Source organism: Athene noctua, chromosome 2 (assembly GCF_965140245.1).
Source record: "Athene noctua chromosome 2, bAthNoc1.hap1.1, whole genome shotgun sequence".
Lineage (NCBI taxonomy): Eukaryota > Metazoa > Chordata > Aves > Strigiformes > Strigidae > Athene > Athene noctua.
The window spans coordinates 134926810-134940404 of record NC_134038.1 but is presented as its reverse complement, the minus strand read 5'-3'; the positions used below and the strand labels follow the sequence as shown (position 1 = coordinate 134940404).

Sequence of the window (13595 nt, the reverse complement as noted above, 5' to 3'; positions counted from 1 at the left end):
GTAAACCATGGGAGCATATACTATGTATTACTTGATTATAAGTTAGCCCACTCACTAAATAGTTTGCTGACCACATACAGTAACTTAAGAAGAGGGCTGAATAACAGAGATAATACTGAACAAAGCACAGAAAAAGGGCATCACAGAAAGATCGGATGCTGAATGCCCAGTGAAATTGTATAATTAAGCTTCTGGATTGCAACTATGTAGTTTATAGAGTATTTCATGGTAGCATTATTTTCTGTTTGACACTGGCTGTGTGATGTGCTGTATGATTGCCTATCCTGGAATTACCTGGGTACCTGGTATATTTTATAGCAAAATGACCAAAGAGGGATAGATAGCGCTGAGGCTGAAGAGATGCTTCTGAGTTGTTCCACGTCTGACACAAACTCTGGGAGCAAAGACTAGCATAATCTGTTTTTTACTGTTATTCTAAACAGTAGTGGAACTCCAACTTTCAAAATGCTGAGAACTGGTCTGTGTCAGGTACAAGCACAGATAGGTGCTTCTTAATAAAAATGTGCAGAAGAAGAAAGTTAAGAAAATTGAAGCTTTATAGTGAATCAAGTCTAATTCAACACTTGAACTCGGATTTCCTTATAGTTAGTCTTGATTTACGTATGTGATCATCCTGAGAATGCAAACTGCTAACACTCACTGTAGCCAAGGCCACAATGTAAGAAAAATGCGTCTTATTAAAAAAAAAAAAAAAACCACAACAAAAAAGTATATATTTCCCTGTATACATGCTTCTTTGTGTGTGGTATATAACACAATCTTCCAGATAAATTCCTTGGATCTAATCCTGTTCTCATTAAACCCGCACAGCTCTATGCTTACACTAATCTAACTGAGGAAAGAATTTATTCCTGTAAGAATTATTTTTCCAATAAGAAGGAAGCAGAGACTTTTGCCAAATAAACTATCTTGCAACTCTTATTGAACAATGCTAAAAAGAACCCCATAGAGATGGATTGGAAGAGTAACAAAAGAGGGACTACACAACAGAATAAAGAGGAGAGTCATGTGCAGATCATATCTACTTCTACTTCATATATACTTCATGTGGACATGATAACTCATCTGTGTAGGTAGATTTCTGATTTCATGTGAGGTGGAATGGATTCTAGGGTGACTTCCCAATTTTAATAAAGGTATCCACTCTGAGTCCCAAAATAGAGGGTTTTAGCCAACTTTTTTAAAAAAAATCTGGAAATTGTCCCTCACAGTCAAAAAACATAAGTGGTGCTCTGTCTCATATACTAATACTATGTATAATACAAATATTATACAAATATGTATGCAAATACTATGTATTTTTCTGTTTTGTCTTTGTAGGGAGGGTTGAAATGCATAGAAAAGGAATGACTGGAAGTATTACCTTCTGGGCTATTTTTGTTTCCTCAGTCATCCTGTGTTTTCTACTAATTCTGACTGGGGGGAAGTAGACCGATGAAAGGATCTCTTTTCTATTGCTTGTGTATGAACACAGCACAGAGTACCTGCCTCTGAAGTGCTGCAAATTACAGCTACTCTAGAAAGCAGCATTTTCCATGCTAAGGTCATCAGGGACCACGCCATGGGCAAGGGGTTTATTGTCACATGCTTGGCTTTGCTGAGTTCATCATAATGTGGTAATCTGAGGCACAGTAAATGTAATTCTGCTATCTTCTAAGATTCTAGCTAGGTAAATTGTAGTTAAGTTCCTCACTGAATACTTGAAGGTATCTAATTTTCTAAGATGGCAAGCATAGTGAAACTGAAGGTTTTGTTTAAATTTAAGTAGATGCTGAGGGGAAGCTTTCACCAGTTCTTCTAGCTACAGTCAGCATTGACTGAAAGAGAATGGAAACTTTACAAGACTCATATGGACATCTTTCTAAATCATCGGGGTTTTTTTTTTTTCACTTTACTTTAGATCCAAGTCTTCTAAAGCTGTGTGCAAAGAAATTACCCCCTTTTAATGAAAAGGTCTATCTAATCTTTTTTTATTCACTGAAGATTCATTAAATCTTTTACCATTTCACTGATTTGGAGGATTACATTAAGTGGTTGTTTTCATTGACATCACTCCTTGAAAAGGCTATGAGTCTTCTTAGCATACATATTTTCTCCTGTTGTTAAGCATAAAGTGTTGAGCTGTGGAAATCACTGAAAGCTACAGAAATGAACAACAGAGTCTCATTTTGAACTCTCTGTATAACTTATTCTTAAAGAGAAACCTTACATGCATGATCACCAGTTTCTACTATCATGGAAGAAATATTTTGGAGGTAGTGAAATACAGACCAGGCATTGGATCTGTCTTTGGGTCTCACAGAAAGGGATTTTATTAGTGCCAAAAAATTAATTTGAAATGGAAAAAAATCTAAGGCTAAGTAGAATCATTGGTTGCCATACCAATATGGTTGTGATGGTGTGTGAAACATAACATTTTATGTATTAATTAGGAGGAGGGAGGGAAAAAGATGAAAAGAAGGATAATATAATTAATCTTCCTTCCTTTTGGAAAACCCAGAAAAGAAGATAAAGTGGGACTGCTGCAAAAAGCCTGGCTCCATCATCTTGATAACTGGTGCTTCAAGGCTACTATTAAGTTCCCCCAAAGCCTCCTCTTCTCCAGGCCACTTCCTTCAGTGTCTTATTTTCTTTCTTCTGTCAGGAGAATTAATATATTGAACTGATGTTAAAAAAGACAAATCTTCATTTTCCCTTAGAATTAGTATTAAGATACATATGTCAGCCACTTGAAGCCAACTAATTTTATCGACTGCAGGTCTGACTCTGACATAACTTAATGTACACTTAAAGATCTAGAGTGAAAACTGAGGGCCAGGTGATAACCCGTCCATCATCCACCAGTTCCTGTGTAGCACCAATTTTTTTTCCTTCCTCACCTGTCTACATGGCATCCTTCATTCTCTTTTGGGATTACATGCTGACTGATTTACAGTTTATTTTAAGTGATGGAAGAAAAAATTTAATTGATTCTGTACAGTGGCAATAATAATGTATCAAACAATAACCTCAGTAGCAAGATGAAGTTATGTTCTTCCCTGGATGTGAGTAGCTCTTCAGGTCTCCACCCATTAACAGGAACGTGGGGAAAGCCACACTGGGAAAGGAGGCCCTTGCTGTGCTAGATTATAATTTGTATAACTTTCCTCACAACTACATAAAATGGAAATGCTGACTTTGTTAGAGATAGTTCCTCAGAACAGCAGAAGACTCGGAAGATTTCCAAGACCGCACTGGGTGTAGTCCTCAGGAACTTAAAGCTGGTCCTGCTGTGAACAGGAGGTTAGATTAGAGACCTCCTGTGATTCCCTCCTCTGCCTGAATTATCCTATGATTTTATGATGTTCATTCTCCTGAATCAAAAATAGTGGGTTTGTGCATATGTGTATTGCAGTTATGTATTTTTAAAATTGTATTTAACAATCACATTTGACTTAGAAAACATCAAAAATTCCATTAGAGCATTTTCTGGATGGCTTCTCCAATTTCATCACCTACTTTTTTCCTTCATGGGAGAATTTGACGGGAGAGATCTAAAAAATGGAGTAATACTTCCTGTTTTCCACAAAAAAAAAAAAAAAATCTGTGTTGGAATTGGTCATATCTTGGCCTCACTCTCTTTTTTTTGTTGTTATTATGTAATAATACATATAAGAAAGTACATGTGAGAGAGTTTTATAATTTCATTCTCATTCAAGTAAGTTTCCTCATTTTGATTCAAGTTATCATCATTATGAATGAAAAAGTGAAACCACAGCTCTTCTATAGACACATACATTTCAGTTTCTGTCGCGGGTAGTTGGTGAGCAGTCAGCTGTATTCCTTAAGAGTGCTTGGTCTGTTTCTTACATTTGTGAGATGTCTTTTAGCTGTTATGATTGTAATATTTTTAATGTACTAATGGTTACAGACTGAATTTTGTGGTGATCTATTTCACTCTTATTCATGATGTTACTCTTTTTGCTTCAAATAAAAAGTTATTGATGATTAGTTTCTTCAGATAAATTTTTAAGACAAAAATTATTTCCAATCATCAGCTCTGCCTATTTTGCCAAGGAATTTAACATAGACTGTGCCATTGATGTCAGCAAGAATAGGATTAAGGAGCAGGACTTAATTTACTTAGCTGTAACAGAAGAAGTCAGAATTAGCTTTAGCAGTTAAATTACTTGTGGCAGAATTGTTTGTTTATGTCCCTAATATTCCTGTGATATATTTTTGAATGATAGATCATTTAAGCTGACTCACACATCTGAAAGATTAACATTTTACCAATATTCAGTTACTTTATTGCATATTCTTGTTAGTGTAAGAGGCAGTTTAACTGAAAAATGAATGCTAATAAAATGCCTTTTTAGTAATTCATTTTGAAAACCATTTGACCTTAACTACAATGAAAGTAGACTGTAAAAATCATCATAGATTCCCTTCCTTGAACTTTTTCATAATGCTGAAAAATGACTGAGGGAAAGAAGCAAGATCCAGTTACTGTACCCTGTTTGTACAGCTGTACTTCATTGAGTGGAGGCTTGTGTTACACACAGTTTGTGATAGGAAGTAAATGCTTTTAAAACAACTAAGGAGACAGGTCTTTAACCTCCACCTTTTCAGATTCTTTGTTCACTCATTTAGCTTCTGTTGAGGTCTTGGGAAACATTACAAATACAAATTATTATTGAGTACTGAAGCTCATCTGAATAATTCATCTCCTAGTGAGCTCATTAGGCAGAGATGCATTAAGGTTTTGTTGGCTTTTTTTTTTTTTTTTTTTTCAAAGAGATCACTAATTCTTGATACAGTGAATGTCTGTTCCTTCAGGAACAAATGCTTTCAAAGACGGGAGAATTCTCAGATTGAGTGTTAAATGTTTTACAATAGTTGAAATTAGTTTTAGTTCAGCAATTATAAGGATTTTCAAGGATTTAGGGGACATTTAAAAATTATGTTGTCATGTAAATTACCAAACTGACAAAATTAATTAGACTTGAAATTCTCAGTTTCTAGCATACAAGACTGTTACCTCCTGTTACAAGCCTATCTAGTCCCCTGAAATGGTGAAGACACCTTGAGATTCATTAAGGGGATTTTTTGGCATTACTTTACATTGCAAATATATGTTAATGACCAGACCTAAACTATTTGGTGTAAGCTTGGTACCAGATAATTTCAGGACCTCAAATACACTGAGATCACTCTGTTAATGTAATTCTAGTATCTGCCAAAGGCACTTCTCTGATTATTCTAGTGGAATATATCAGTGGCAATGGGAGTGTGCAGCTGGCAAGCCAGTAAACTTTTAATTTCTGTAATTAGATGAGGGTTTGTGTACACTTCAACCTGTGAAATACATGTGACCTTAAAATTAGGTTTATGCTAAATAGGCATTACATGGGCTGCATTAACCACTCACTTTCTCATTTTACTGCAATTAAGGTCATCCTCATAGCTTGGTAGCTATACATCTGACAGCCATGAACATTTCTATCTTAACCTCCCACTTAAGGCTGTCCAGATATCACTATACACTGCAGAGGGGCCACCCAGATCTGCACTTAATGAGAAAATGCATTGAAATACAATCAGAAGTATTCTTCTTCACTGGGGCGCATTAGAGGTGCGATGGCTTCAGAGCACATGGCTGACACTGGTTTTGCCCTTATTTCAGCAACTTTTTTTGAACTGTAACACAGTAGAGCGACAGCTCTCCTTTGGCTGGGTCTAGAGTTCCCAGCAAGCAGTCATTTGTTTTTCCATTTGTCACTAGCGGACAGGCAACGGCTGTGTTTTGTGGTCTGTGGTACAAGTGGGCCTGAAAATTTACATGTCCCAGAAAACTGTAAGCATAACATCAGACACCAGTTAGGTTGTTTAAATTTGAAGTGTAATATTATTGGAACACTTTATGTCCCCTTCTAGTCTTGAAGTATAACTTCAATAAACAAATGCAGGCATAAAATTATCCTTAGTCCTTGTCCCTCTGAACTTCATAACAGGGCTCCTACCAACTCAGGTTATCAGGATTCAACTCAGACTTTTTGGCTGTTTAACTCTCATCTCACACATCTTTCTACTTATCCAGCAGTGACTTCAGTTCCTGCCACAGCTTTGCCTTCTTCAAGTAAAAGTTACGCTGACTTGTGTCCACTTACTGACATTTAACCTAGCCTACGCAAAGTCATCTCTGAGCATTAGGTTTTATTACTTTCTATACTGTGGTAAAATAGCAAAGTGTAAATTGGGGGATTAGTTGCTTTTAGCTGAAGAAAAAGGGCCATGGGAAACAAATGTTGCTTTGTTCTCTAGTACATACCTCATTAGAAATTATGTGTTTTGCAGAGGTTAATATACTGTGGGCAGCGCACCAAATACATCATAGTTCTGAAGATTACAACTTGTTCACAGCCTTGAGACAATCTGTACTGCAGAAATACACCTCCTGGGTAAGTTGCACAAGATTTGACAAATAAATTCATATCAACGAATTTTAGTAAAAGTGAAAACATTGTGTTTATTTACCTTCAAAGAAAAATATATAAATTATGTAAAATTATTGACATTGAAAACACAGGAGTTGAAACTGAAGAATCTGAGAATCATAAACTTTATTATACATTTGTTAATGTTTTTACAATAAACTTGAAAAGAGATACAGTAGTTAAATTTAAGAAGGCTAATTATAACCCTGCGTTTATGTTTTCATAACTTCCTGAGTAAAATGGGAGAACTTTTTTTTCATTCAGTTATTCATGGATAAGTACAGGAAAAGATCACAGTATAACTACTCTAGAATATGTCTGTATAACTGAAAGGAGCAGGGAGAGAAATCATTACTAAAGATTGCTTTGGACATGCAAATCTATTTATTTGTCTCTGCTCATTCATGTCATGTGTCAGTGCTCCAGTAAGGGCAGTATGCCACCACTTTTACCTAGTGTTATTTCAGATATAATTTATTTTAGATGGTGAACTGTGCACATATTCAATATAAATTAAAATGAGTACTCATATACAGATTTTTGAAAAGTGTATTTCTAATTACATTCATAAACGTAACACACTATTCAGTGTTTAGTTTTGGGCCCAGGATAACTGCTGATTTCCTCAGTTGCTCTCTAATGTTCTCTGTAGAATCTATTTTAAACTCTGCTTGTAGTTTCTTTGCTTGTTTTTTATAAAAGAATAATTTCAAAATTTGAATTTTCAGGCTTACAGTTCAAAAGCAATATTCAATATATTTTTGTGTATATAAAATATATAAATGCTCTTCTTCAATGAGGTATAATACTGGTGGTAGAGGAAACCCACAGTCCTCTGGAAATACAACTAGCCTATGAGCAAATGACTCAAAGCTGAGATTGTGTGCTCACACAAATACAAATCCAATGTAACTCCATTAACTTCAGTTAAGTTAGTCTGGATTTATGTTCATATAACTAAGCATGGACTTAGTCTGTTATTCATAACAGTTCCAAGCCCATGACATGAGATGGACACTAGGTTCCAAAAAAATTACTAGTTCTGGAAATTGTGAGCTGATACTATTTCTTTATTTTGTTTCTTAAAGTCTTCTCTGTAAATTCTCATTATTTTTTTATTCAGGAAATAGTTCTCTGATGTTGGTAGAAATCCCTCAAATTTACACAACCATAATGAACAATAATGGAAGGGATGCATTTCTGTCATGACTCTACTTCCTATGTAAAAACTGCCATGTTAAAGATTAAACCATTGGGACTATATGTGCAAATCCTTAACAAAAACAATAATTCAAAAAGACAAAAAGCCTGTGAGTACATATGGGTGTGTACATAAGCGCTTTGTCTGTCTGTGTGGTTAGGAGGATGATACCTCAGAGAAATGTTCAGGAAGGCCAAGATGTCTGGCCTTGTTAGATTCTGAAGACCATCCTCAGGACCACACTGATATTGCTTGGCAGATAATATATGTGCATTTAAAATTCATTTGCTTTGACCAAAGGGAAGCAAACATAGGAATCCATAATACTTTTGCGTGCAGTGTTTTTTCCACTAAATATTTGGTATTAGTCAGGATATTTGGTTAATATAAACATTGGTTTACCTCCCTCCAGATCTTTTGAGAGGTATGCAAGTTTTCTTTATTCAAAGCTTTGCTGCACTGCTATTTTTTTGGACTGCCAGTCTTGTCCAGAACCCTATGGATGCATCTGCCTCAAAGCTGAAACTCAGTGAAGCCTTTATTTAAGCTCTGAGAGCAATCTGATGTTGCTGAACATGTACCGTTGAATGCAGTTTGACATCCAGTTTTGCGGAGGCTGTGAGAAAGTTGTGGTGGGTGATGTGGGATTGTCGGACTGTTCTACTGCCAGTTCTGTATGTGTTTTAAGTTAAACGTTTTAAGATAAATAAATCAGCATATTAATCTGTGTGGGTTGTGCTCAAGCTGATTGAAAAGAAGTGAAATGAAAGAGAAAAACATGCTTGAAGTACAGTCAGTTGTTTGAGCTGTACTCCTGAACTTGGAACCAAATGTGTATTGCTTCATGTTGTTTGCACACACAGTTTCTGTTACTCCAGTGTAGGGGCCATAGAAAAACAGAACTACTGTTAAGACTGAGAGATGGTTTTGAAGCTTATTTTCTGGGAAAAAGATGTGGAAAAAAATGTATATTCATTTTTAAGAAGTCAGCAAGCTAGTACTGTATAAATTTTTGCTTCTGATGAAACAGTGTAATTGTGAAAGTAGAGAGTTGCATATACACCTTGAAAAGCTATGATTTAATTTGAGTACCAGTTCTCAACTTTCCTCCAAGGGTAAGATTTAATTGCAAATATTAGTTCCATAATAATTTGGTAGATTTAGACTATACATTTAGATAAAGGGTTGAATTATGCCTTACTGGTTTAAAAGCAGTGGAAACATCTGTATGTAAATCTGGAAAGGGAATAAGTAACACTGTTCTGTTCAACACTGAGTCACAAAGTTCACTTGTTATCTACTGAGCAGTCTGCCAGGTCTGGGATCTGTAAGGGATGGGTTTTTTGGGTTTTTTATCCCTACTGTTAACTCCTGCAGAACCCTCACAGGAGTATAGCCCACAGTCAGCGGCTGTTGGCAGCTGCCCTGTGGCCCCACAGCCCTGCAGTGGCTGGCCGGCCAGCAAGGGCCACCCCCATCAGCAGGTGGCCCCATAAACCCAGCATGGAAAAGGAGGAAACTTTGCCCTCCTGCTACACCTCAGGAGTTGCACATTTTTCCTGTTCCATATTGGAAGCACTTTTACTGACAAACGAGAGGGAGAAAGATAGAGCATGCCCACACTGGAGAGCGTGCAGCAGACACACGCTCTTCAAAAGGGGCAATGCCTTAAGTGTGAAGGTACCCAGCTGCAGTGCAGCAGCCCCAGGTACAAATCCTTCTCCACCCCCTTGCTGAGTGCCTTTCCCAACAGGTTATCAGTTATTGTGGTGCTCTCTCAATCTCTGTTGCTGAATCCACAGTGGGAAAAGATCTGTGAGTGGGATAAACATTCTTCTGCAGTTTTGACCAGAAATTTCATCTTGGAGCCAGGAAAGCTTTTCCTCTACAGATTAGTGAAAGCTGGTACATTCCCATGAAATGTTTTGATTTGGTGAACTGGCATTTCCAGTGAAAAACTGTTTAATGATTTTATTATTTTTTTCTGACATTGATCTTGTTGTTTCAGTGGCACCACAAATAGGAGAAACCAAATCTTTTGTATGGGAGAGGTTTTCATTCCTCCCTATGGGTTCTACTTGTGTAAATGATCTTTGAAATCCTTTCTGTGCAAAACAAAGCTTACATTGCAAGGAAACATGAAGCAGTTAGGAAAGCATTCTTCTTTGTCAATCTCAAATTTACCTGCAGATTTATATAAAATTTCCTTCGTCTCACCACTTAGCAGGGAAATCCTAGTACTTGCTCTGAGAAGTAGGTTAGAAAATAAATATGAAGATGATCCTTCCTTCCCCTCTGAGTCATCTGTAAATACCACCAAATTGCCTCCGATACTTTTAGGAAAAAAAGCATCTAATTTTTAACCCTGCTTTCAATCCTGCAACCACTGCCATGAATAATCTGAAAACCATCTGTTTGTTTTTTCTAAATCAACTTTCCTCTCCATTCCTTCTAAAAAAATTTCCTGCTCTTATCATGCCATTAGACAGGTATAATCAATAATAAGAGAAAACTGCAGTAGCTTTACTTAAATGTGGCTGTGTCCCCTATTCCTTCATTGGCTTCTTTGTACAATAATCTTTGAGAAAAACCATGCCAGCCTTCTGGCTGTAGCGAGACAAATGTCTGTCTGTTTTTGTTTGTTTGTTTGTTTTCTTTTTGTAGCTCTCTCACTTTTAATAATTAAGTACTAAGGGGGTCCAGATTAGAGGAAGAAGGAAAAAGGAACTCCGTAAAGAGATTGAATCCATGCCAGTGTTTAGGGCATTTCTTCTAAAGTATAGGAGGCTTGCACTACTTCACTACATGTCTGTTTCAGAGCATGGTGAATTGTGGATTTGAAAGTTGCTCTTCTGTTCAGCAGCGTTCTGCACAAGGCAGTCTGATCTGCATTTTTAATTCTTAAAGAAGTCTCATGCCCGCTTCTACTCCAAAATTTCACGCTGAAGTGCCACATCCCTCTAATAGCATTTACTAGCTCCCACCTTAGGTAAGAGTTGCTGTGGATTTTTGAGTTTACTTTGAGTGATTCTTAGAGACTGAATGTGCAACTTTCACCTTCCAAATAGATTTTTCTTTCTTTTTTGTTTTACAAATGAAGGAAAAAAAAAAACCAACAGCCTTTTCTGAAGAAAACAGTCTGACTTCTAACACAATGCAGGTCTTGGAATTCTTATTCTATTGCTCAGCCAGTTAAGCAAATAATTGTGGAATTCCTGGGACTTTACTCTGTATGTAAGATACCACTGTGTTTCCTAAGTAAGCAATTTTCTGAAACTGTTTTCATGCTAGCACGTCTTTAGAACTCAGCAATATATCTTGCCTTCAAGGGAGATGCCATGAGGAAGTTAGGGTGAGAATTTGTAATTAACTCTGAAAGCCAAGTAAGCTGCCTTGCCCTTATGGTGCTCATGTAGGGAGTTAGGTGGAAAATCTATTGTATTCTATATTCACACCTTGCTTACTCTGTGGTAATTCTCCCCTGTAAGTGAACCCTTCATGTCAAGGATATGTTGCTGCCTGCTCCATATAGTACACAGAATAAACATCTAGCCTCAGGATTTCCAAGTTCTTTTCTTGACTTTTTTACTTGCTCAGTATGACTTTTGGGGAATTACTTTTTCATCAATTTATGTCTCATTTGTCATAGCACATCTAGTAGTAATGTAATAATCAGTATCTATTCTGTGTAATGTCTACATTATGGAGGTATTAGTAGAAGTAGTTATTTTGAGCAGTGCTTTGAACTCCTGAGATAGTACTTTGTTATATCATCACAAGTTTTGAATTATATATATATATAATGTATATTTTCTTTCTCATTTTTCAGATTTTCAACTTGCCCATGGCTCTCTTCATTCCCCCTTCAGTGTTTGCTGTTCATCTGCAGTTTAATCTACTTTACCAGTTTTGGATACATACAGAGGTAAACCAGGTTTTTAAGCCATACCTAAACAGTTAGCCTGGAGCAGTGTCCTGGAAATCCACTAGCAGCTGATTTATTGTGTAAGAAAAATCTTTGTCTGACTTCTTTAAGGAGAAACATCTGTTCATTTTTATTCCTTTTTCTGAATATATATTGCTAAGTTTATAAGAAGCAATGAGGCCAGTTGGTCCCAATTAGATCTAAAAAAAAAAAGTAACTGTAAGGAATCAAAACTTTTTGCTATTTTCCTATCTTGCAGCTTATTAAACATTTCTGGCAGATCCTGAAACTGATTTCATTTCAAAGATAAATATTTTAGAGAAAAATATCCAAAACCTAGTGCTTCTTAAAGATCATTTAGAGTTGCAACTGAGGTCAAATATTGTTTCCTTCTTAGTGCAAGTAATTCTCAGACAAAAAATGCTCTTTGATTATCTGATAGCTATTTGTTTATGACTGCACCTATTTATTTATTTTTTGTGCGTACATAGACCACATCTAGTTTACATACATACACAGTTAATAACCCATTGTGATTAGTAAGTAGTTTGCCACACTTCCTCAGATAGTTGAACAGCCTCCTGCCCTCTCCCTCACACTACAGTAGAGGTGTTTAAAGGTGTACTGTGTTATATGTCAGTAGCGTATTTCTCAGTAGCCCCTAGTGGGCTGCGGCTAATTACCTCCACATCACTTAACTCCTTTGATTATTCTAGCTATACAGATGCCTTTTTCCCTCTATAGTTTCATTATGTGATCTATGGGACAGTTGTTGTGGAAGGTAGTTTTATTTTCTTTATCTGCTAGTTCAGGTGACTGTGTTGCTTAAATTACAGTTTTAATTTTCTCTTTTCTGTGTGTTTCCTAAAAAGAAAAGAGGAAAAAAGCTGCTTGCAGTGACCCAATAACTCCAATAACAAACTTCTGTTGTTGAAATTTCACTTGTATTGGGCACATTTCTAAAATCATTAATACATGTCTGATGCTCTGTAACACCACCATTCTGAATAGGGAAGGCTTACAATAAAATGTCATGCACATCACCAGAACTGGCATAAACTCAAGCAATACACAATTAAGCTTGTTAAAATGTTTTGAACAAATTTGAACACTTTGAAATTATACTAAATGAATTCTCTGAATCACATGGTAGCAAAGTTTTGTTGACCATGCCTTGGGTTACTCAAACTGGCTTTACTGTGTTTTGCCACTATGAAAAATACAATATGACTTATCTACATCTTCTCTGCTGTCTGAAGTCATTTCTTCCATGGCTGAGACGTTACTGACATTCTGCTGTGTAGCAGTAACTCAATGAGTCTCAGCACTGGTGCCACAGTGTGTGTCTAAAGTTTCTAAAGTGAATTTAAGAGGCTTATGAATTGCCTATGTCCCTCTAAAGCGCTAAATCCTTCATAGGGCTTAAAAGGAATTTCCATAGCATATGTGCAATGTGCCAAGTTTAGACACTAGTCTAAACAAGAATGAATTTCAGTCTCAAGGAAAAGATAAGCACCTCTTACTATTAGATTATTGTGCCAGTAGAAAAACAGTGGATTTTTACTGATCCAGTTGATCCAATCATAGATCTTTGTTTACAAGGGAAGTTATTCTTAATGTTGATATTGTTGATTTTGTAGCGCAGCTGAAATCAGTTGAAATATGTTGAAGTCATGCTTTAAGGTCAAAATTGAAATAGGGCTACGCCATATATTAGCAGATTTCCTGCTCTCAAGGGCATAACAGAAATAAGAAAGGAAAGGAAGGGAAATAGTAGCAGCTATTGCAGCCAAACAGGTTTATATTAGCCAATATTTTTGGTGAAATGCTTCACCATTATACTGGGGTTTTTTGCAACAACTGTTACAATTTAACTGTTTAAAGCTGTGGCATCTTTAATTTGTTTTTTTTCTAACTGTCCGTTTCCTGAATTTTAACAGTTCTAATGATCTTACACAGATAATAGTAAAAC

At 36.3% G+C, this 13595-nt stretch overlaps 1 protein-coding gene across 1 annotated transcript in view; it reads left to right on the top strand.

Moving 5' to 3' along the window:
- The window catches only part of AGMO (alkylglycerol monooxygenase), a 194349-nt gene that overhangs the window by 72824 nt on the left and 107930 nt on the right, over positions 1 to 13595 (top strand). Inside the window, exons 4-5 of the mRNA XM_074898034.1 lie at positions 6358 to 6461; positions 11528 to 11623. Coding sequence (XP_074754135.1) covers positions 6358 to 6461; positions 11528 to 11623 — 200 coding nt within the window. The remainder of the gene's footprint in view (positions 1 to 6357; positions 6462 to 11527; positions 11624 to 13595) is intronic.